At 37.0% G+C, this 22,551-nt stretch overlaps 1 protein-coding gene across 3 annotated transcripts in view; it reads left to right on the top strand.

The window, feature by feature from the left end:
- Positions 1–22,551, top strand: part of HDAC11 (histone deacetylase 11) — a 70,605-nt gene that overhangs the window by 22,755 nt on the left and 25,299 nt on the right. For all 3 annotated transcript variants that reach the window (XM_077822550.1, XM_077822551.1, XM_077822549.1), the window contains exons 4-6: positions 7,206–7,322; positions 14,638–14,680; positions 18,602–18,678. In XM_077822550.1, the coding sequence (XP_077678676.1) occupies positions 7,206–7,322; positions 14,638–14,680; positions 18,602–18,678 (237 nt within the window). The remainder of the gene's footprint in view (positions 1–7,205; positions 7,323–14,637; positions 14,681–18,601; positions 18,679–22,551) is intronic.

Genomic DNA, 22,551 nt, shown 5'->3' with positions numbered 1-22,551 from the left:
GGCAGATAGAAATTTTGGAAATATTTTAACCTTTTCCATTATAATAAATTGGTGTTTTATATAGGTTAAGGAACTGATCCTGCTAAAGATGGACGCCTCTATGCATGTGCTTAACTTTATACACATCTCAGTGAATGAGTAAATGAGATGATTCATACTGTTTAAAGTTAAGCAAATGAATAAGTCAAGTCTTTGCAGGATCTAGGCTTAAGTGAAGAACTCTTAAAAGCTAACATCCTGAAATGGTGGTGCATACTATTTAGTGAGTCAAACTTAATACTGTCAAGTAGTTTCATTTGTGTGTCTTCGCAGCAAAAGAAAAGCTCAAATGGTGAATGGTGTACTGGGTCTGTCTAATACATGCTTTTATTTTACCTCTCTTAAACAGCAAGGGAGTGAAATATTTAAAAATAAAACATCAACTGGATTCTTACTCTCAGAAAATTACTTACTCCCACTTCTGAGCAGAATATGGTGAATCCTTTTAAAAATTCCTGTAGCATTATCAGCACAAAGAAAAATGGGTTAGGTACGCTTTGTAACCACAGAAGAGCACATAAGAGAAAAATGAAGACACATCGAGTGCAGTGTTTGCTGTCTATAGGAAACTTGCAGTTTGTTACTCTTATGGACACAGGACCCATTTTGACTGGAGGCAAGTTCCATAGTTACATGCAACAAGTATAGTGTATAAAGGAATGGAAATAGGATTTAAAAGTTGATGATGACTGAATGAGAATAAATGTCTACCAAAGAAATAGTTACATGTATTGATTTATAATATGTTATCTAGATAAGCTTAATGCAGAAAGTACAGTGGCTTCTAAGATTACTATATAATGTCTGTCCTTTTGTTCCATATCAGAAGAAATTAATAAAGAGCGTTGTCATGAAGACAGATATTTCTGACCGGTTGACAGTTTGGAAAATTAAATTACCTCGAGTTACCATCTATTCCAAATGTTTGAATATATTTCTCTTTAATTTTTTATACGCATACAGAACCATATCTTGGAGGGCTTTCAAGAGGTATCCAGTAAATCATTTTGCGCTTCTGCTATGCACATAAAGTACTATGAATATACAATATTCATTATTTAGTCATTGAATTGTGATGTCTTGCTAGAGTGACTACATTGGCTACATGTTGTATGCAAATCATTATCATTATCCGTTATTACTCTGTACTTTTCCTTTGTAATTACATTTTGATTTTTTCTGTACACTTAGTGCTTTTGTTTGTAATGTTGATGTGGTACTAAGTTATTTTTATAATAGGAAGTCTCTTCGTGATAGAATTGTGGCTTCAAAGTAGTATTAGACAGCTTGCCCCATAAGTACATGGAAACAATCTAAATTAGGTTTAATTTATTGGTATTGAAAGTTTACTGTGCTTACTCCAGTGTTGATTATGGAGTTAGACTTTCAAATTGTGGCATGCTTTTGCACTTCTAAAAAGCAGGAATTATGCTTGCAAGTACATATGCAGTATGTGATGAGTATGACACTTTCAAGGTGTGTGTGTAAATATGCCACACTTAGAAGTTGATGCCGAGTGGGTGTAACTACAAATATTGCCACACAAGTAAAGTAGCATTGTGTGATTAGCATTCATTCTAGCTGGGCCACTTTGAAATGATGAACCTTGAGCTGAAAAACGCTATGAATTGAAAATTGTGGCTCAGTAAAGTTGTATTTCATAAAGGTGTAACTTTCACTAAGAAGTCCTCTAATCTTAATATTATTTTTCAGTTTATATGGAACACATGAACAATAAATATAAGCATTTTGATAGTGCCAATTAATAGAAATGTCCACCCCTCAATAAAAGACTGAGGCCCTGAGTAAAAAGACATCTCTGTCAAGTAGAGCTGGCCAAAACATATGATTTCCAATTTGCAGGAAATTTTGCATTTTTGAAATTTGATTTAGTTCCAAATCAGAATGAATCTAATTTTTTTTAAAAATTCTGTGAACCAGCAATCCTTCCCCTCCCTGCCTAAAACCCACACGTTTTGGAAATACTAACACAGTGTTTATATAATGAAATCTGCTCCCCAGCCAGAACAGCTGCTGAGTGAAATTGATATTCTCATCAGTTTCATGGCTGCTAATAGCAGCTGCTGGGGCTCCCATGTGTAGCTGGGTGACATTTTTTGGACGAAGTAGTTTATTCACTGGAAAATGCAGTTTCAGTCAACTCAGAACTATTGCACATTTGACCCAGTAGTTTTGGCTGAGGAAAAATTTTTCAGGATCAGCGAACTGAATGTATGTCTTTCTGTTCTCTTCATAAACTTTAGCTCGCTGGCTAAGGTACTTGCCTAGGATGTGGGAGAAGCCAGGTTTGGTTTGACTGCCCACTCTGGAGCAGGGACTTGAACTCAAATCTCCCCCTTTTCTAGGTGAGGGCCCTAACCACCAAGCTATTTTCTCTTCTAAGGTGAGTGTGTCTCAGTCTCTCCTATTGAAACTGTTCTGCTGTGCATAAATACTTAAAAATTAATTGGGCCACAGAGAGAATGTGAGAATAAAGCATTCACTTGGAAGGTAGGAGATGTGGATTCAAGTTAATCCTCTGAATCAGGCCGAGGGAACATTTGAACCCACATCTCCTTCCTCACACAGGAGTGCCTTAATCACCAGGCTCTAGAGCAATTTCCAATTTGCTGACAAATTCCCAACATTTTTTGGAACCAAACTGAATATTGCCTCTGATTTTTTTGGTTTGCTGGCTGAACTGAAAAATCAACTATTTGCCTAGCTCTGCTCCTAAAATCTGCAGTTCCAGGCTGGGGACTCCAGGGCTTTCAGACTTCTGGGCCAGCTAGAATCATAGTGAGCTGGCTGGCCTGGGAATCTGGATGCTCTCACGTTCCTGGGCTGGGGCAGCCCTTGCAGACTGCCCTCGAGCCACAGCCCTGGGAGCCTGTCCTAGGACTTCCAGGCTCCCAGTTCTACAGCAGAGAGCTTGGAAGTTCTGAGGGCAGGGCAGGCCTGAAGCTGCAGACAATGATCAAATATCTCAGAATATTTTGTATCTTATATCCCAATATCCTTTGTGTTGTTTTAGTCAGCCCCTTCATTGCAGTGAAATACATAATTTATTAATTTTATGAAATTAATATATTTATAAAAAGTGTTAACTATTCTGCCAATTATGACCAGAGCCAGTGCTTACATTCAGGACATGATTCATTTGATATTTTCATATATTAAAAATATTATGTATGTGTGTATGGAAAATTTCAGATTACCCAGTGATATATATTTAGTCGGCACTATAAGAGCAGCATTTACACTTGTTATATTTACAACCAGAAGTGCTCGAAATGTAATGAGAATAATTTATTTTAAAACACATAAAGCTTAGCCTATAGAAAATGTGGTCCCCATATTGTCCTAAAGGTTTGTGAGAAAAGTCTACAAAAATCAGGGGGTAAAAATCTCTGTGTTGAATTTATACAAAGAATAATAGTTACTGCTCCTTTTCAGACCGTATGGAAGATCAAGGTCCAATTAAATATTTAACACGAGAACCATTTGGGTAGGATAAAATTGAAAAATAAGTTTCACAGCTCTCCTTTACCCTTAAAACAAACATATATGCCTGTGTTAGCCATTTGCTTTTAGGAGGAGGCTTATTAAACATAGTTATCTGGAATTACAGTAACAAGGGCTGTTTGCTATGAAGCAAATTCTTTTGTTAGATTTGTGCGTAGCAGCCACAAACAAGTCTGACAAGAAATCCGTCATTCTACTGCTCAGCTCCTATAGAAAGCACATAGGAAAGCAGAATTTATCTCCTTTTCATTCCTATGTGTAGTTGCAGTGGGAAGCCTTGCATGGCGGATAAACATGATAAAATACTGCCCATTCTGTGGTGGGTGGTGTACATTGAACCAATACACAGTGCTTCAAACACTTCCTGGTCACCTACTGGAGAATTAAATGTACCTAGTAGATATGAAAGACTTGGGGAACAGCTACATCAGCAGAGGTACTGGAACTGTGTGCAGACTCAGGAAGCTAACATTGCCTTGGCATGCATTCAGAAAGTCAGCTTTTTAATTACATATTGGTCTAAAAGTCGTCCCCCCCCTTTTTTTTTTAATGTAAGCTTCAGTTCAGCTGAAGTTGCTGATACAGGTACGTTCGTTCACCAGGGCAAACGTTCCACGTGCCCAAGATTAGTGGGTTTTTTGAGCCCAGCCCATACAGATATCGTCGCCTCATAATGATAAATCCTGTCATACGTGAAAACCATTTAATCCTAAACAAATGAAAATACGTTTTGTAAAAATGCCATTTTTGGCTTTACAAATAGGATTCTGTGGACAAGTCATCCAAAACAACTTATTTAGAAGCTCTTTGTTATCAGACATGTTCCTATGAACATTTAAAGCATATCATGTATCATGAACCTTTACATTCCCATTCATCAGCATATGGACAATGTGCCCAACCGTTTGATAGCATCGTCATCAGCCAGGTGAAGAGCCTGACTTCGACTAAGTCAACGGGTGCTTGTTAAGGCTATGCGACATAGCCTGAATTTGATGGCATCTACATCATGGGTTGTTAGAAAAACCCCATTTCAAAAGAATGGCCAAACAGTTACACTGTCTTGTTTGCAGCTGGTTCAGGGATGACCCACAGGTACCTTGGCAGGTCAAAACCTGGTGGGCAGATGGTTGGGTTGGTAACATTCCCATTTATACGTGTTTTATTGTTTCATATGTAGGGTTATTAACCTGATAAAGTCATTCAGTATGATGAACATGTACTGTAAAACACAATTATGAAGTGGTATATTCTTTTTTTTTCAGTTTCTATTGCACACAGCTAATAACTGTGAGAATGAGGGGTGGGTGAAGGGCAGGATAATAAATTTTGGAAGTAACAAGAAAAGCATCTGAGTATAGAATCATAGAATATCAGCGTTGGAAGGGACCTCAGGAGGTCATCTAGTCCAACCCCGAACTTCGAATGTATTTTATCCCTTTCAAATATTATTATACTCCAAAGGGTGGGGGGTGATGGGGACATTAAAATAGTAATTAAAAGTCTTGCTGTGTGTATTGGGGGTGGGGGTGGGGGATGTGAGCAGAACTGTGTCAAAATACGATCAAGGACACTAATTTCCTGACTCTTATAATCTTTGTGAGGAACAATTTCAATAAAATGTATATTTTCCCAGTTTTAGCTGTATCTTTCAGGACTGAAGACTTTCCTCATGATTTATGTTTATCTTATGCTAAATATCTAGTCAAGTATTCTGTTAATTAGAATAAAATGAACATGTATAGCATATACGAACATTGAGAGTTCTTGGGCTTTAATTACCTGAAAGCATTCTATAACTGCCCTTAACTATGAATGCAAAGCTTTGAGTCATCTGTGTAGTCATAAGAGTGCCAAGATGGAATGATTGCATCATGATTCCAAATTTGTTGTTGTTATATAATACATTGATATGACTCTTTTCGGTGCCCCATTTCTTCTTTTTCTGACCCCATTTTCCCCTTTCTTTTTTAAATGTTCATGTAAATAACTGTTTGCAGTGTTGTAGCTGTGGTCTCTTTCATGCTTTTCTCCTTAGCTGGCACTGTGCAAATGAAAGGGGTGGTATAGTAAGGCTATACTTTTCCTTGGCCAAATTACATTGTGGAGGAGATTACATATTGTATTATTACACATGGGTTACAGTGTGTTTACAGAGCTGGCCAGAAAACGTCAACATAAATTAAAGGGAGGCAAACATTTTTTGTGAAATGTTCTTACGTTTTCCAACTGTCTGTAATGCTTGACACCAGATTTTATACTTGGCCAAATTCAGCCTAGTGCAACTCTATTTAAGATGCACTATGGGTGAAATTGGCTCTTTATATTTATAGTACCAACCAGAAGTTAAAACAGTTTTTAAATAGATTTTAGCAAGTCTTGCCACATTAAAAGATGATAGTGAAGGTAATTGTATTAATGATGGACAGCTGTTATTAACAGTTTCCGACATGGTGTATGCCATATGTTATCTTTGAAATTTATTTCAATATAAAAGTATAACAGACACTTAAGTGAACTGCTGTCAAAGTAAGCAATGCTGAATCTATATGCTTTTTATGTTTTAAACACCTTAATGCATAGCCGCTCCAATAAATGATACTTACAGTCTTCCTTTAAACTGGTTTTGGCTGTAAGTGGTCATAAGTTGAATACCAAAGGAGACTAAATAAGCATATAGGTTTTATTCTTTTGTTAAAATTCACCCACCAGTTGCAATCACACAACTGGTGAAATAAGAGAATCACAGAGGTGTACAGAATCTCTTGAAATTTCATTATGCTGAAGAGTGTGGGATCCACTCAAAATCCTTGTGCAAAGGTTTCCAATTTATTGACCTGAATATCTTTATGAAATATTGAGTAATAACTTGAAATGTAGATGTTATATATTCTTAACTTCGATTTAGGTTTTGAAATATATTTAGATGTGGTATAGCTCCTCACACTGTTAGTATGGATTCTTAGAAGTAATATCAGCAAGTTCTTCAATAGAATAGATCAAGTATTATAAATATTTTGGAAATAATTCTTCAAATCATTTTCTTAATTATTTAATACAGCATTTGCCTTAAAACATATTCCAGGAGTGTTTAATATGCAAAATAAATGTTACCTGATCTTGCATGAAAATAATCAAATTATTATGGATTGTTTAAGCTAAGAAATGCATATAATGTTCATTAATAAGTGTTGAACTTCTTAGTTCAAATCTATTTGATGTATTCTCTTGACCCTTAGGGTTGAGCAATGTGGTAAGCACAGCTAACTATTAATACCATGAACAAATGTTGTTTTTGTAACATTTATTAGCCTATTTAAAATTTGGACATCACTGAAAAAATAATTATTTTGTCAAACTTTGGCAGAAGAATCCAAAATCTGACTTTTGAAACATTGTTTCTCATAAATTGCAGTTTGAGACTTGCTGGTGTCTAAAAGAAAGGAAGCTGTTCAGATTCCAATATAAATCATTGCTGTTATAGACATTGCTGTTTTTGTGGAGAGAAAATGTTGTATGTTAAAACCACATGCTTTTGTTCAGTATATAGTAACTGTGACAGAACATTAAAGTAGTAGTTTGGAGATAAGGTAAATTATTCAGAAACTAATTTGTAATTATTCTTTATTTTTTTTCTGTAGTGGTCATTTGTAGTGGCTACAATTACAGAAATTCCACCAGTTCTCTTTCTTCCCAATTTCCTTGTTCAGAGAAAGGTGCTGAAGCCTCTAAGAACCCAAACAGGAGGAACAATAATGGTAAGCTATTGATGCTTTTTTCCTACTGTCTTTCATCAATTTGAATTAATGAACTATATTTTTAAAAATTTAACCATTGCCCTTTTGTCATAGATTTTATAATTCAGAGCCGTCTGTGCTTGTGTAGCAATGGATCTGTGATTGGGTGGGTTTATTAATCCTACACTGGACCAGGGCAGGAGGAGGGTTAAGGATCTGACCTAGAGACAGTGGCTAAATCTAGCATGACATTGCAATACCTAGCAGCTGTATCAAGACGAGAGGGCATGAAAAGAGAAACAACCGCTAAGAAGAGAGAGATTTTTGACCCTACTCAGGATGTCATCTGCTCTCACAATTCTTTTTTTCTGGTACCATAAGAAAAAGGATGTGCTGCTTAAAATGAGTTTCTAGTCTGAAATATAACTAGTGAGGAAGTGACAGCTTCTTACAGTTCATTTTGTGTATTCAGAAATTCATACCTGCTCATTTTAATGATTAAAATAAGGTTTTACTGCTGTGAGCACTATAGTGGGTGCACAGCTAAAATGGAGTGAGCTGTATTCTGTTTAATCATAAGAGAATTGTTTTCCAAGTTCCAATTAGTTACATCTGTTCTTCCTCACTGCAGGCAGTGGAGTTGCACAGGTGTCACTGGGGGCTTAATTTGTCCTACAGAACCTTTATTACAGATGGTGATATGCCAGATGGAAAAAACCCACTTGAGACTCTGAGCTAAGGCTGAGTTTGCAGGGCTAGTAGTTGGGAAAAACCATCTTTTTCATTGAAAACTGAACACATTTTGATACTGAAATCAGAGAGGCAACAACCATCGAACTCCTATGATATTTGTCAAAGTAGAAGCACATTTCAGAAAGCAAGCCACAGTGCTTCAAAACCATAGTGGTGTTCCCTATCTCTTTTCGCAGGAACAGACTGTAGCAGCGAGTTTATAAGTTGACCATAAATGATCTTATCTAAGTTTACAGTTGATGTGGTAGCAGATTTTCACTGCATCTCCTGCATTTTCACCCTCCCCTGCCTTTCCCAAACTAGCTGTTACAATGAAGATCCACAGAATGGTACAGAATCCCACATTGCCATTCCTGAATTATGTTAAGGTTAGCTATAGAAGTGCATTGTCTTGAGGTTCAGCAGTGTACTTCTTTTTCTTTCAGCACTAGAAATTAGAATAAAAGATCTATTGCAACTCACTAGCTGATATGAAAGGTGGAGGAGGCTGGGAAGCTTTAGGGGAAGTGTAAGGCAGCAGCAGTATTTTCACAAAACTGAGAGGTTATCTATGTTAATTGTCTATCAGTGGGATAAAAGGCACTTCGCAGCAATCAGGCTGTACACTAAAAGCAAGATGCATTTTTTTTCAAATTCTTCCGTTGGTGAATCATATAAAAGATTAATTGAAGATGCAAATAACACATAAAAGCTTAAGGAGGGGTGGAGTAACAGAGGCCCCAAGACTGGGCAGGGGGAACCTCAGTCTGCCTAGATCCCAAGGTCGTCCTTCCTCCTTACCCCAGTGAGCGCATGGTCCAAGTGTGCAATCCTGGGTCTTGTTTACAACTGAAAGCTGGCCCTTTTAGCCTTTACCCATGCTGGACACTGGCTGCAAGTGGTGATGAATCAGTAATCTTAACAGCATTATATGAACCTCAAATCCTGTCGTTTCTATCCCAACTGAGCCTCCAAGAGGCTGCAAGGAAGGCAAAAAAGTCACCAGACCCCAAGCCACTCTGGCCCAATGGGAAAAATTCCTTTCTGATCCATAAAAACAGGCAATCCATCTGACCCGTAACATCATAAGCAGGACAACTCCTTATCTACAACTAAGTGGACAGAGGGCGGGATAACTGACCAGAGAGTAGAGGCTTTTGAAAATCCTAGTGTAGTTTAAATAGGAGGGGGCACCCAGCAGCCAATCAGCTGCCTCCATACCCATTTGCCAAGCCAACACCTAAGCAGAGAACTGCCATTTGGGGGGTGGCAGAGCTTCTCTTCCTGCCAGGCATGCATTTTGGGCTTCTCCCATTCCCCACTATCTAGTCATGGTTCTCTCCTGCTAAAAGCGGTAAGAGGGTATTATTTAAAGCAAAATAGGAAATTAATTTCACACTTTGTTCAAGAAGTAAATCAAATTAAAAACTTTAAAATTAATTAAAATTACTAGCTTTGGAAGATGCTGTATACCCAAAAGAAGGGTTGATAGTACCATAAGAAAGGAGACTGCACTATAAAAATGGTGTGTCCGCTAAAATTTAAAATTCATAGAGTAAAGTATTTTGTCCCATGTGTTTTTTGTTTATGTGGCACAATTGTCTGTCAAGGCTTACAGCAAACAGTGGGCTTGCAGTAAGCTATATTAAGTGTTTGTTCAGATTTATGCATGTTTTAAGAATAGCAACATATTGTTGTATGTCAAGAAGCATTCCTGGTGTGAAGGAACATAACTACTAGCGCTGTGGAAAGGACTTGCTTGGTTTTCTAGAGTGTGGTGTCTTTAGACTGGACTTTTTGACGTAATATGGGACACAAGGCCAAATTCTCCCTTTACATCCCTGAAAGGCATGTACATAGTGCCCATGAACGTGAGTGGGACCTGTGCACATGTAACCTAGGGCAAAATTTGGCCCATAGCTCTAAAGAAATGTTTGTGTCATTAATAGATACTCAAGAAGAAATTACCACAGCTGTCACGGGGAAAGCTCTCTTTGATGTTAATGAACCTGGTTAGGTTCCCAGAGGAGTTTGTCATTAATATTTAATTGTGAATGTATTATTAATTAATTACTGTTGAAAAAATACTTCAAATTAGCATTTGCCAGAGGGAAAAATCTGTAGTGTTCTTAGAATTCGATAACGACATAGTGTTCAGGCTGCACAGGGCACCATGTATTTTTAGAGTCTGCATTGCAAATGCAGTAACTGTAACTGAAGGAACTTCAGAAAATGATAAAATTACGTATTCTAATGATAAACAGCCTCAAGATGGGTATTTACCTTTTTTGGTTTCTAACCTGGGCTGGATTTGACCCAGCGGCCTAGAGATGGGAAACTCTATATCCCCATTACCTGTCTTTTGATCCACTCAGCCTCATCCAAGAGTTCTCACATTGAAGTCAGAATGCTTTCCCTGTCAAGTCAAGGTAGATTTTGAACTGCCTTACACTTAACTTCTTTTTTTTTTTTAGCCAATTTAAGTTTAAAAAAAAATGTAAGCAATATTACCCAGGGCACTGTTCTGCCACTGACCTGCTGTCTGTTTGGGTAAGTCGCTTTACCTCTCTGTGCCTCTGCTTCTACTCCCATCCTTTCTTTGTCTTTCCAGTTTACTCCCAATCCTGCCAAAACGTACACACATGCTTTAACTTTATACTTGTTGAGCTCAGCAGGCCTGCTGACAGTACTTAAAGTTAAGCATGTGTGTAAATTATTGCAGGATTGGGGCCATGGATTTGTAAAATCTTCAGGGCAGGGACAGTATCTCGTTATGTTTGTAAGAGTGTCTTGCACAATGGGACTCTGATCTTGGTTGTGGCCCCTAGATGCGACTGCAATACAAATAATATTATAATCAGAATTATTCCCTTTTTTAATTTTTAGGGTAATTGCCAGTATCCTTTTTGTAAAAATTCCATCACAGGAAGGCAGAACTAGCAACATTATAACTACCCTATTATTTAGATGAAGTATAGATGATTGGGGGGAAGCACTATAATTTTCTACACACATGCTTATTTAATAAGATAAATCTAAATAGTGTTTGAATTCTTATTTTCAGTATTGTTTAGCATTTATTCACAAAATTTTCATGTTTTTCTTCCCAGGTTAATGCTCAAAATGTTATGTCCAGTACAGGGACTAATGATAATACTATTTGGCACTTATATAACGCTATCTTTTCAAGCACTCTATAAACATGAAAAAAATTAATTGCCTTCCCTTGTTAAAATTTCTGCTCACTAGTGCTGTAAACTGTATAAATTGCTTTCTCTAATTCTGCAAATGAAATGTCATCTTTGTTTGTCAAGAATCTCCAGTTTCCTGCCAGTTGTTGGAATCAGTCATCTAGAGGTATTCAGGAAAGAAGTAGAATGGATAGCTGGTGGGTGGGCTCAGACAACAATTTAACGTGTATGATTGTCTACTGTGAACATTCAGAAATCACTTTTGACAATATGACTTAATTAATTTTAAGCACAGAATGGCATCTTAATTAATTGTCTTTGTGAAAGATTCATTTGCTTACCAGTCATTGGTATTAACCATCTAAAGCATTTTGTAAAGTTTGAATCTGTTCTCTACATAATCATGCTCAAATGTGTTGCAAAAACTGTTTGATGATTTTCAAGACTTCAAGTTAAACAGCATAATTGCTTAGCCTTTCTGATGTGACTTACATTTTCATAATGACACAAAATACTCTGACCAGTTTAAAATAGGTACCTATATACGTACACATACATTTGGCAGCAGCGTTGCTAACGTGGTGGTGAAGATGAGAATTAAATAACATTAGTAGATCATGAAATCAAGTAGCAAATTGGGAAATTTAGCAAAGGAGAAAGATTTTACATAAATTTCTAACAGAGGTGAAAAAGTGGCAGAAGAGGTCCTGATTCTCCTGTGGAGATTACACCCATCCTGAAAATAAAGGTCCCATTTCCCTCTGCTCTCTGCTGTGGGTTGTGGAATAGGATGGACAGCTTCTACTACCAAGTCACCTAGGCAGTGCTGGGGCCAGTGGTACTCTCCACATTTTTGTACTGCTACAAGTTGTTGGGTTTTGATTAGGGCTGTCAAGCTATTAAAAAAATTAATCGCAATTAATCACATGATTAATCGTGCTGTTAAACAATAATAGAATACCGTTTATTTAAATGTTTTTGGATGTTTTCTCATTTTCAAATATATTAATTTCAGTTACAACCCAGAATACAAAGTGTATAGTGCTCGCTTTATATATATTTGCACTGTAAAAAGAAAGAAATAGTATTTTTCAAATCACCTAATGCAAGTACTGTAGTGAAATCTCTTTATCATGAAAGTTGAACTTACAAATGTAGAATTATGTACAAAAAAATAAAACAATGTAAAACTTTAGAGCCTACAAGTCCACTCAGTCCTACTTCAGCCAGCCACTCAGGCAAACAAGTTGGTTACAGTGTGCGGGAGATAAAACTGCCCGTTTCTTGTTTTCAGTGTCACCTGAAAGTGAGAACAGGCGTTCACATGGCACTGTTGTAGCTGGTGTCACAAGTTATTTACGTGCCAGATGGGCTAAAGATTCATATGTCCCTTCATGCTTCAACCACCATTCCAGAGAACATATGTCCTACTAATGATGGGTTCTGCAACCTTGTTGGTTACAATGGGAAGGCATAGGGATAGTTGAGGATAGAATTTGACCTGTAGTTTTTCAGCATTTGTGTTACAGTGGGGAGGAGGGAAAGAAAAATAATTATCTTGGCCCAGGAGTGTCAGAGGGCCCTTGCCATGCTGCTTAAAACTCTTTTTATTTCCCTAGTAATGGGTTTCCTCTGAGTGCTATAGTGGCTCTTTGTCACTGCCTCTGGCTAGTCCTGCAGCACTACCTGGGAGCCTTGCACTGATCTCTGCTGTGTGATGTGAATCACGATAGACAGTTCTGATGTCATTTCATAAATGGTCTATTCGGTATTCATAAATATGGCTATCTGGAAGAGCTTTGCTCACTTTGCAAGCTCTTGGGGCTGGGACTGTTGTGTTTGTATAATGCCTAGCATAGTGGGGCTCTTACTGCTACTGTAATACAAATAATAAATAACAATAGTGGCCATTTTTTGGTCATGATTTCCATTACACTATGTTCCAAGCCTTCTCTAGCTCTCATCATAGAAATATCATTCCAATTCTAAAAAGCATAGTGTCTGCCTGCGTCGAGCACTAAATAAAGGCCTCAACTGTCCATGTGCTCTGTCCATGCATCTGTCGAAGTGGGTATTCACCCATGAAAGCTTATGCTCCAATGCGTCTGTTAGTCTATAAGATGCCACAGGACTCTTTGCCGCTTTTACAGATCCAGACTAACACGGATACCCCTCTGATACATATGCACTTAAGAATTCAGAAATAGAAAATATGTGCCTTCTGTTGCTACCAGTGCTATCACTAGTGTTATCATCAGGGTTACTACTCCTTCATTAGTCCTTCTTGCAGTCTGTGATGGTTTTTGACTTTGTAGGGATCTTTTTTTTTTCATGAGAAATACCTGGGAAATACACTGAATGAGGAGGTAGTGGAGAAGCACTGTGACTTGTGGGTCCTTCCCTTCAGTAATTCCTCCTCAAGATCTAATCTGGATAAATTGGCAGTGTTTGGGTAGTAAAATGGCCCCCCCGCCCACTGATTTCTTAAATATTAAGTAATTTTCTGGAGGTATCCAAGGACCAATTTTACTGATGGAAGAGTTCCTTGTCTCACTTTGAAGCTTTCCAGTTCCCCTTGCAAATGCAATTTTCATTCCATCATTTTGGGGAAATAATTTTATTTTATTAGAAATTGTAATATGCCCTTTAAAAATATTTGACACTTGAAGTACCTATAATTTATCACTCATGAGTGTAGTGAAAGAAAATAATGTCTGCCTTCAAAAGCAGAAATGCTCCTTTAAGACTGTCTGCTCCTTGCTCATAATATTTCACATTTTTCTTTTAAAAGTTCAAGTTTCCTAATTCCAGCATAGTGTGCCCTTTCTTTGTTGATTCTTCCCCTTCTTTGAATGACATTTGGGTACGCAAAAGAGCAATGGTCACCATTTCCCAGGTATCTGAGGAAAAGGATTGATGACGCTCAACATTGTAAATGATACTTTGTAAAAAATCCCAGGACGCTTTGCATATTGCAGGTTTTCTCACTGGAAACCTTAAGTGTATCAATATGTTTGTAGTTATTTAGAGCTTCTACATGTGTTGTTGGGAGGATTGTTATATAAACTGGAATGATACAAAAAGGATTGAACACTATTTATTCTTACTCCTACTGTTACGTTGGAAGTTTTACCAATTTGAACAATTTTTTCTGCACTTTTCAGTTTGGCTACTAGTGGTCCGTGTTCATCTCTGCATAGCAAAGTTAATTTTAGATGCACAATCTCAAGAAAATGAAATATAGACGTCATGTTAAAGGGTCTCTTCCAGCATGCCTTGCTCTAGTAAAACTTCCATTGACTTTAATGAACATCTCTAGAGACCTTAGAAATGCCTGAGTGGGGGGTACAGGATCAAAACCTAAATGCCATAGTTTACACATTCCTGAAATTGTTATTGCTTTTTTCTTAAAGGCAGGAAAGCTTGCTGTTGACAGAGGCTGGGCAATCAATGTGGGTAAGTACAAATGTAATTAAGCAAATGAAGTTTTACCAACTACTCTAAAAATAATTTATTTCCTCTCAACGTGACCTGTATACTGTTTTATAACAGCCAAACCTACCTCAAATGTAAATGTCCAAAGTTAATTTTAGAGAGGTTATGTTAATTTTAGAATTTCAGAGAAGAGAAGAATAACTTTTAGAGATGAATTTGAGAAGAAAATTAATTTTAGAGAAGAGAATCTTAGTTTCGTAGTCTACTATAATCCATATTGCTGTTTTGTGATTAAACAAAACAATCAGATTCTTCTAAGAAAAGAGAACAAACAATGGAATGCTAATTTGTGGGCATAAATCCTAATCATTTTGTTATTAACTAAATAAAGGTAGACAATATCAGTAAGTTTTCAACTCTAGGATACAGTGATTGAAGCAACAGAAGCTCTTGGAATGAGACATCTAGGAAATTAGGGAGGAAAAAATGGGATTTGGAAGAAAAATTACATGATTTATTGCAATAGGTTTTTAAATTTTCATTCAATCGTATTTTTAAAAAATCAGACATGTAACATCAAATACGGCCTCAATAGCAATATACAATGAAATATAGTATGTTTTATGTATATGTTATCAACTGAAATCATAACAAAATTCAAAACCTAAAGAAAATCCATATTTATTACCAGAATAATTTTTCAAATGCCATATAATAATCAAATCTCTAATTACCTTGAATTTGGTTTTATATCATTCACTGTCATCATTATCCTGTGTTAAGCGCACCATGGAAGTTTTACAGTTGCTTATTAAATAAACACCTAGTGTGAAATTCACTCCAAGGTCAACACATGGCCTGTGCACCTCTTAAGTCACTATTTTGGAGAGGAAGGATGGTCCAGTAGTATTAGTACTGACTGGGGTCCTAGAAGACCTTGGTCCACTGATGACATTGTGTAAAACCTTGGGCACTTAGTTTTCCCCTCTGCAAATGGAGATAATAGCATTCTCCTACCTCACAGGGGTTTTGTGAGGAGATAACCTTATTAAAGACTGTAAGGCATTCAGATACTACAGTAATGGGGGACATATAAGTACCTAAGATAGGTAGATAGGGACTTAAGTCATGCATAGGCAATCTGGCCCTCTGCACATAGGCAAATTCCATCCCTAGTTTACAGACAAAGATGACTGTGATTTTAAAAAGATATGCTCAGGTAATAAAATTTTAATAGAAGTTTCACAAATGATTTGTTGTTAATTACTTAAATTATATATTCATTTTCCCCAAAAAAGTAAGATTTAAAAGATACGGTACTTTTTGTGAGAAAATAAAATTGTTTGAAACTTACTCAGATGAAATATTTGCTGGGAACATAGAGGATCTTAATTATGGGCACAAACGCTATGAATAAGAAAATGTTATTTGCTTCTAGTGCTCTGTTCCTCATCCTATATTGCAAGATAATCATTGTGGACATAGTTTGTATCCATACTTGCCAAATTAAGAACAACAATACAATATGGCACTTCTGAATAACCAAGTTAGCAATTTCACTGTACGCTTGTTGTACAACTAATGTACAGTATCTGTAAATTTTAGAGGAACATAGAGACCACTGACAGTCTAGTTTGGCATCCTGCCTCCGGCAGTAGCCAGTAAAGAAGGCTTCAGAAGAAGACAAAAATAAAGTGGAAAAACATTTAAAACTTAAATCTCTTGAAGAATAAATTCAGAGTTTTCACTTTACCTTAATGTTTCTTCCCATCTCATTTGGAGAACACAGGTTTTTTGGAGGAATCTTACTGGGCTGTAGGAAAATTCCTTTTACTCACATATAGAGATTCCTGTACAGAAGTTCAGTGTTCCAACCTATAAATTATTGACATTTAATATACACTTAAATGATGCTAGATTAGAATTGTTGAGAGATTCGTTCTGACTGTAGCATGATTCAAAGTTCTTTTATTTCCATAACTTGCCGCAATGCAGTTTCCCTTCAGCATCCCAAATAAACAGAGACCATATCGCATTTAACTCAACTGCAGGACTTCATTGTTCTGTTTTGTCAATGTCCATTTCTGTTTCACTACAAAACTGAAATATTTAATGCATTTGGTGAATCTACAATGTGAAAAAATAAAAGTTAATGATTTGAGAAATGCAACATGTTTTTTATGGGCACATACATTACATTGCTAACCATCAATTATCAGCACATTTGCATGCAAATCCTATCATGAGGTAAATAAATAGCAAGGGTACCCTAACTACACTATTTTGCTAAATAGATGTGCAATAATTTTGCCACAGAAGAAAAAAGAGCACTCCAGAAAGAGATGCACTACACTGAAGTCAGAAATATCCATTTCTTTAATCAAAGAATCTTTGGTCTCTCCCAGCCACAGAAATCTTTGAAACGTATCATGTTGTAGTGAGAGCTTAGTTACAGTAGGTTTGAATTTGTTGTATTTTTAACCATTTGTTTGGTGTTTTCTAGTAAGTCAAGTGGAATGACTGAGATACTTCATTTAAAAAGAGACTTAATTGTAGTAATAATAAATTATAAAGGGTATAGTGGAAATAAATCTGGCCTTCTTTCTATCCTTTCCCAATAATAGGGCAAAAGGAGGAAGGTCAGTGACTGTAGAAGGAATAGTCAGGGTTATAATTAGCTTTTGGATTTCACAGGGGTCACAGATGTTAGATTTTTCCCCACCTTTTTTTACATTTCTGTGACATTTCTAAAGACGGTGACTCCCACGTAGTGAGCGTTTGGGCAGCCATCATGTCGTAAAAAGAAGAATCTGAGCAAATTTATACTTCCAGAGAGAGAGAGGGAAAAAAAACCAAATTTGTTATGTGCAAATATAAAATATTACCTCTTTCATTCTTCTGGACACATCTTTCTATTGTTTCTTAGTATAATCCTCTAGTCTACAGAGTAAACATCCAGTATGAAAAAAACAAAGGCAGACATGCTCTGTGGAAATTCAAATGAAATTATGTTTGTCAGTTATATGGGTCAGATATATGTAGCATGTTTATCAGTAAAGTGTTAAGGATTTTTACATAAAATGCATTGTATTTGTGATTAAAAATAATTAGTGCTATATGGTGAATGTTTGGTATATATGATTTTAAAGAGTAACTCTTAAGATCCATTCCTGATCTTAGTGTTGATTCAACACAATATTTTGTATCTATCCTACAATTTAATGTCCCATGGATGAAGGAAGGTCTTGGGTACATTGGCTGCGCTGACTGACAGTCAGTGACAGTTCTTGTTTTAGGCTGTTGCTGACCCAAGACTTTCAGATTGAGAAGGACTTGCCCATCCCATCCCATCGCACAACCGCACAAGTTAATTGGGTACATTGTGGGGGTTTTCATTTCCCCCCCCCGTAGATAATTCATTAGGTTATTACTGTGGTAGAAGAAGGTAGTATTCTAGCATGCCTGTTGCCCTGGTTGCTGCCTCAAGTAGGTTTACCCTTTGCAATTTGATGAGTTGAATTGGCCTCCTGCTTTACTCTAAACTAGAGCACATGGCTCCGGGTGGGTGGGCCATGGATGCAAAGTGCCTTACCACAAAGTCGTGGGTTCTAATGTAGTGTATAATCTCCTTTGAGCCTAGTTCTTCATATGGTTGCAAGATTTTCAGGTTCTCGGGCCAGATCACTTCAGATTGGGACACATAGTGCTTCTTTCTCTTGGGACCTGATAGGCCAAATATATAAAACATGAAGGGGTGTCACTGAATGTGATATGCTACCAGGACAATGGGTTAGGGGTTTTCGATGCTTTTTTCAATTTAAAAACGTGATGGTCATTGCTTAAGTAAACAAACACTGACCTTACATTTTGCAGTGACAGTGTTTTCCATAGTATCTAGCTTTTTAGCCTAGTATTTCTTTAAAGTTACATTTTTACATTTAGGTGGTGGCTTCCATCACTGTTCAAGTGATAAAGGTGGAGGATTTTGTGCATATGCTGATATCACACTGGCTATTAAGGTAGAACATTTAAAAATAATTTTCTCTTACTGTTTGTACAAATGAAAATATTATCAACATAAATTTCTTAAATCAGTAGTCTAACTTACATCTTAATAAACAGGAGTAAACAAAACAGTCTGTAGACAGGGATCAGTATTAAAGTAGTCTAGGGACTGATGCTGCAGCATTTATGCATGCATAACTGTCACTGATGGGGGCAATAATTGTGTGGAGAAGGCTGCAGAATCAGATTACTGCAGGTAAATATGACTTAATAGCATTTTGTTACAATTCTTTCTTTAAAATAAAAATACTTTTAAAAGTATCATAGATTAATTGTCTTTAAATGTTCAGTGGGAACTGTCCTGGTTCTGCAGTTGGCAAACTTGACACCCACGTGGGGCTCCACTGATTTCTACCTAAGTTTGCACGGGCACAGGTATCCGCCCTCAGGATCTTACCCTTAATGCATTTTGTCTTCCTAGATAAAAATGTTAAGTCTTTGAAAATGATCTTACAAGGGAGGGGAAAGAGTTTGAAATACTTGATTATATTTAGTATGGTATGTTCTATAAACAAAGGTTTCAGAGTAACAGCCGTGTTAGTCTGTATTCGCAAAAAGAAAAGGAGTACTAAATTGCAAGCCCATTAGCAAGAATTTTTAATGAATCTGTAAACTCAGGGGTTGTACCGTATGATTGGAGGATTGCTAACATAGTTCCTATTTTTAAAAAAGGGAAAAAAAGTGATCCAAGTAATTATAGGCCTGTTAGTTTGACATCTGTAGTATGCAAGGTCTTGGAAAAAATTTTGAAGGAGAAGGTAGTTAAGGACATTGAAGTCAATGGTAAATGGGACAAAATACAACATGGTTTTACAAAAGGTAGATCGTGCCAAACCAACCTGATCTCCTTCTTTGAGAAAGTAACAGATTTTTTAGATAAAGGAAACGCAGTGGATCTAATTTACTTAGATTTTAGTAAGGCGTTTGATACGGTGCCACATGGGGAATTATTAGTTAAATTGGATAAGATGGGCATCAATAGGAATATTGAAAGGTGGATAGGGAATTGGTTAAAGGGGAGACTACAACGGGTCCTACTGAAAGGTGAACTGTCAAGTTGGAGGGAGGTTACCAGTGGAGTTCCTCAGGGATCGGTTTTGGGACCAATCTTATTTAATCTTTTTATTACTGACCTGGGCACAAAAAGTGGGAGTGTGCTAATAAAGTTTGCAGATGATACAAAGCTGGGAGGTATTGCTAATTTAGAGAAGGACAGGGATACCCTACAGGAGGATCTGGATGACCTTGTAAACTGGAGTAATAGGAATAGGATGAAATTTAATAGTGAGAAGTGTAAGGTCATGCATTTAGGGATTAATAACAAGAATTTTAGTTATAAGCTAGGGACGCATCAACTAGAAGTAACGGAGGAGGAAAAGGACCTTGGAGTATTGGTTGATCATAGGATGACTATGAGCTGCCAATGTGATATGGCTGTGAAAAAAGCTAATGTCGTCTTGGGATGCATCAGGAGAGGTATTTCCAGTAGGGATAAGGAGGTTTTAGTACCGTTATATAAGGCACTGGTGAGACCTCACCTGGAGTACTGTGTGCAGTTCTGGTCTCCCATGTTTAAGAAGGATGAATTCAAACTGGAACAGGTACAGAGAAGGGCTACTAGGATGATCCGAGGAATGGAAAACTTGTCTTATGAAAGGAGACTCAGGGAGCTTGGCTTGTTTAGCCTAACTAAAAGAAGGCTGAGGGGAGATATGATTGCTCTCTATAAATATATCAGAGGGATAAATACCAGAGAGGGAGAGGAATTATTTAAACTCAGTACCAATGTGGACACAAGAACAAATGGATATAAACTGGCCACTAGGAAATTTAGATTAGAAATTAGACGAAGGTTTCTAACCATCAGAGGAGTGAAGTTTTGGAATAGCCTTCCGAGGGAAGTAGTGGGGGCAAAAGATCTATCTTGCTTTAAGATTAAACTCGATAAGTTTATGGAGGAGATGGTATGATGGGATAACATGGTTTTGGTAATTAAATATTCATGGTAAATAGGCCCAATGGCCTGTGATGGGTTTTAGATGGGGTAAGATCCAAGTTACCTGGGAAAGAATTTTCTGTAGTATCTGGCTGATGAATCTTGCCCATATGCTCAGGGTTTAGCTGATCGCCATATTTGGGGTCGGGAAGGAATTTTCCTCCAGGGCAGATTGGAAGAGGCCCTGGAGGTTTTTCGCCTTCCTCTGTAGCATGGGGCACGGGTCACTTGCTGGAGGATTCTCTGCTCCTTGAGGTCTTTAAACTACAATTTGAGGACTTCAATAGCACAGATATAGGTGTGAGGTTTTTTTTTGTAGGAGTGGTGGGTGAAATTCTGTGGCCTGCGTTGTGCAGGAGGTCAGACTAGATGATCATAATGGTCCCTTCTGACCTAAATATCTATGAATCTATGAATCTATGAATCTACTTGTGGCACCTTAGAGACTAACCAATTTATTTGAGCATGAGCTTTCGTGAGCTATAGCTCACTTCATCGGATGCATACCGTGGAAACTGCAGCAGACTTTATATATACACAGAGAATATGAAACAATACCTCCTCCCACCCCACTGTCCTGCTGGTAATAGCTTATCTAAAGTGAGCAACAGGTTAAGCCATTTCCAGCACAAATAGGTGATTTGTGCTGGAAATGGCTTAACCTGTTGATCACTTTAGATAAGCTATTACCAGCAGGACAGTGGGGTGGGAGGAGGTATTGTTTCATATTCTCTGTGTATATATAAAGTCTGCTGCAGTTTCCACGGTATGCATCCGATGAAGTGAGCTATAGCTCACGAAAGCTCATGCTCAAATAAATTGGTTAGTCTCTAAGGTGCCACAAGTACTCCTTTTCTTTTTTCTATAAACAAAGTATATCACAATATATTTGATAGCATGCTATAAAATACTACCCGAAATAATTAAAATGTTAAGATATAAACAAATATAGTACACTATATGGTGAAGTGCCCTCACTTTTTTTGTATGTTAGTTTACTGGTTTGCAAAATCCCTTAATCTGCCCTGGGGCTCCCAACTATTCCGATGCAAATTGGAAATTATAACTCTTCCATAATTTGTACAAGTACTAAAGACATTTTTTACTATCCAGTAGTTACTATTATGACTCAAAGAATTTTTTAAAAACGTTAATGTGCTTTCTCAGCCATATGGAATAGCAATTAATGAATTCCACTACTAGTATATAAAGTGACTTTGTAAAATAAAGTTGGATCCCTACTACAACGTTCTCCAACTTTTTAGAGAGAGAGAGGAATGCTCTTTATGCACATTCAGTCTGCATCATTATCACAAACCAGGTAATATATTTATCCTACACAGTCCTTTAGAAATGTAAGCCATTGATGATGTGATAACCTGCACCACCTCTTTCAGCTCTGAACACAGGTAGAGGGAACTTTGTTTTTTTCAATTATAAGATTTGAATCTGAAAGCTAGCCTATAAATGTAAAAGCGGCAAAGAGTCCTGTGGCCCCTTAAAGACTAACAGACGTATTGGAGCATAAGCTTTCATGGGTGAATACCCACTACAAATGTAGTTCATGTATATAATGTGATGCAAATGCATGGATTCTCTTTGTGTATTGAGTCCATAAGCTTCTCAAGATAATGGTTTTCAAACCATAAAAAAACCTCTGTGTGTTTTATGTAATTATTCCTTTACATATTGTTAAGTTTCCATAATAAAGTGTTTTAAAAATATCTAGCCCTTAATTTTTATCAAATAAGAAATAGAATCATAGAATATCAGGTTTGGAAGGGACCTCAGGAGGTCATCTAGTCCAACCCCCTGCTCAGAGCAGGACCAA

The sequence above is a fragment of the Eretmochelys imbricata genome, chromosome 7, assembly GCF_965152235.1.
Source record: "Eretmochelys imbricata isolate rEreImb1 chromosome 7, rEreImb1.hap1, whole genome shotgun sequence".
NCBI lineage: Eukaryota > Metazoa > Chordata > Testudines > Cheloniidae > Eretmochelys > Eretmochelys imbricata.
This window is presented reverse-complemented; position numbering and strand designations above follow the sequence as displayed.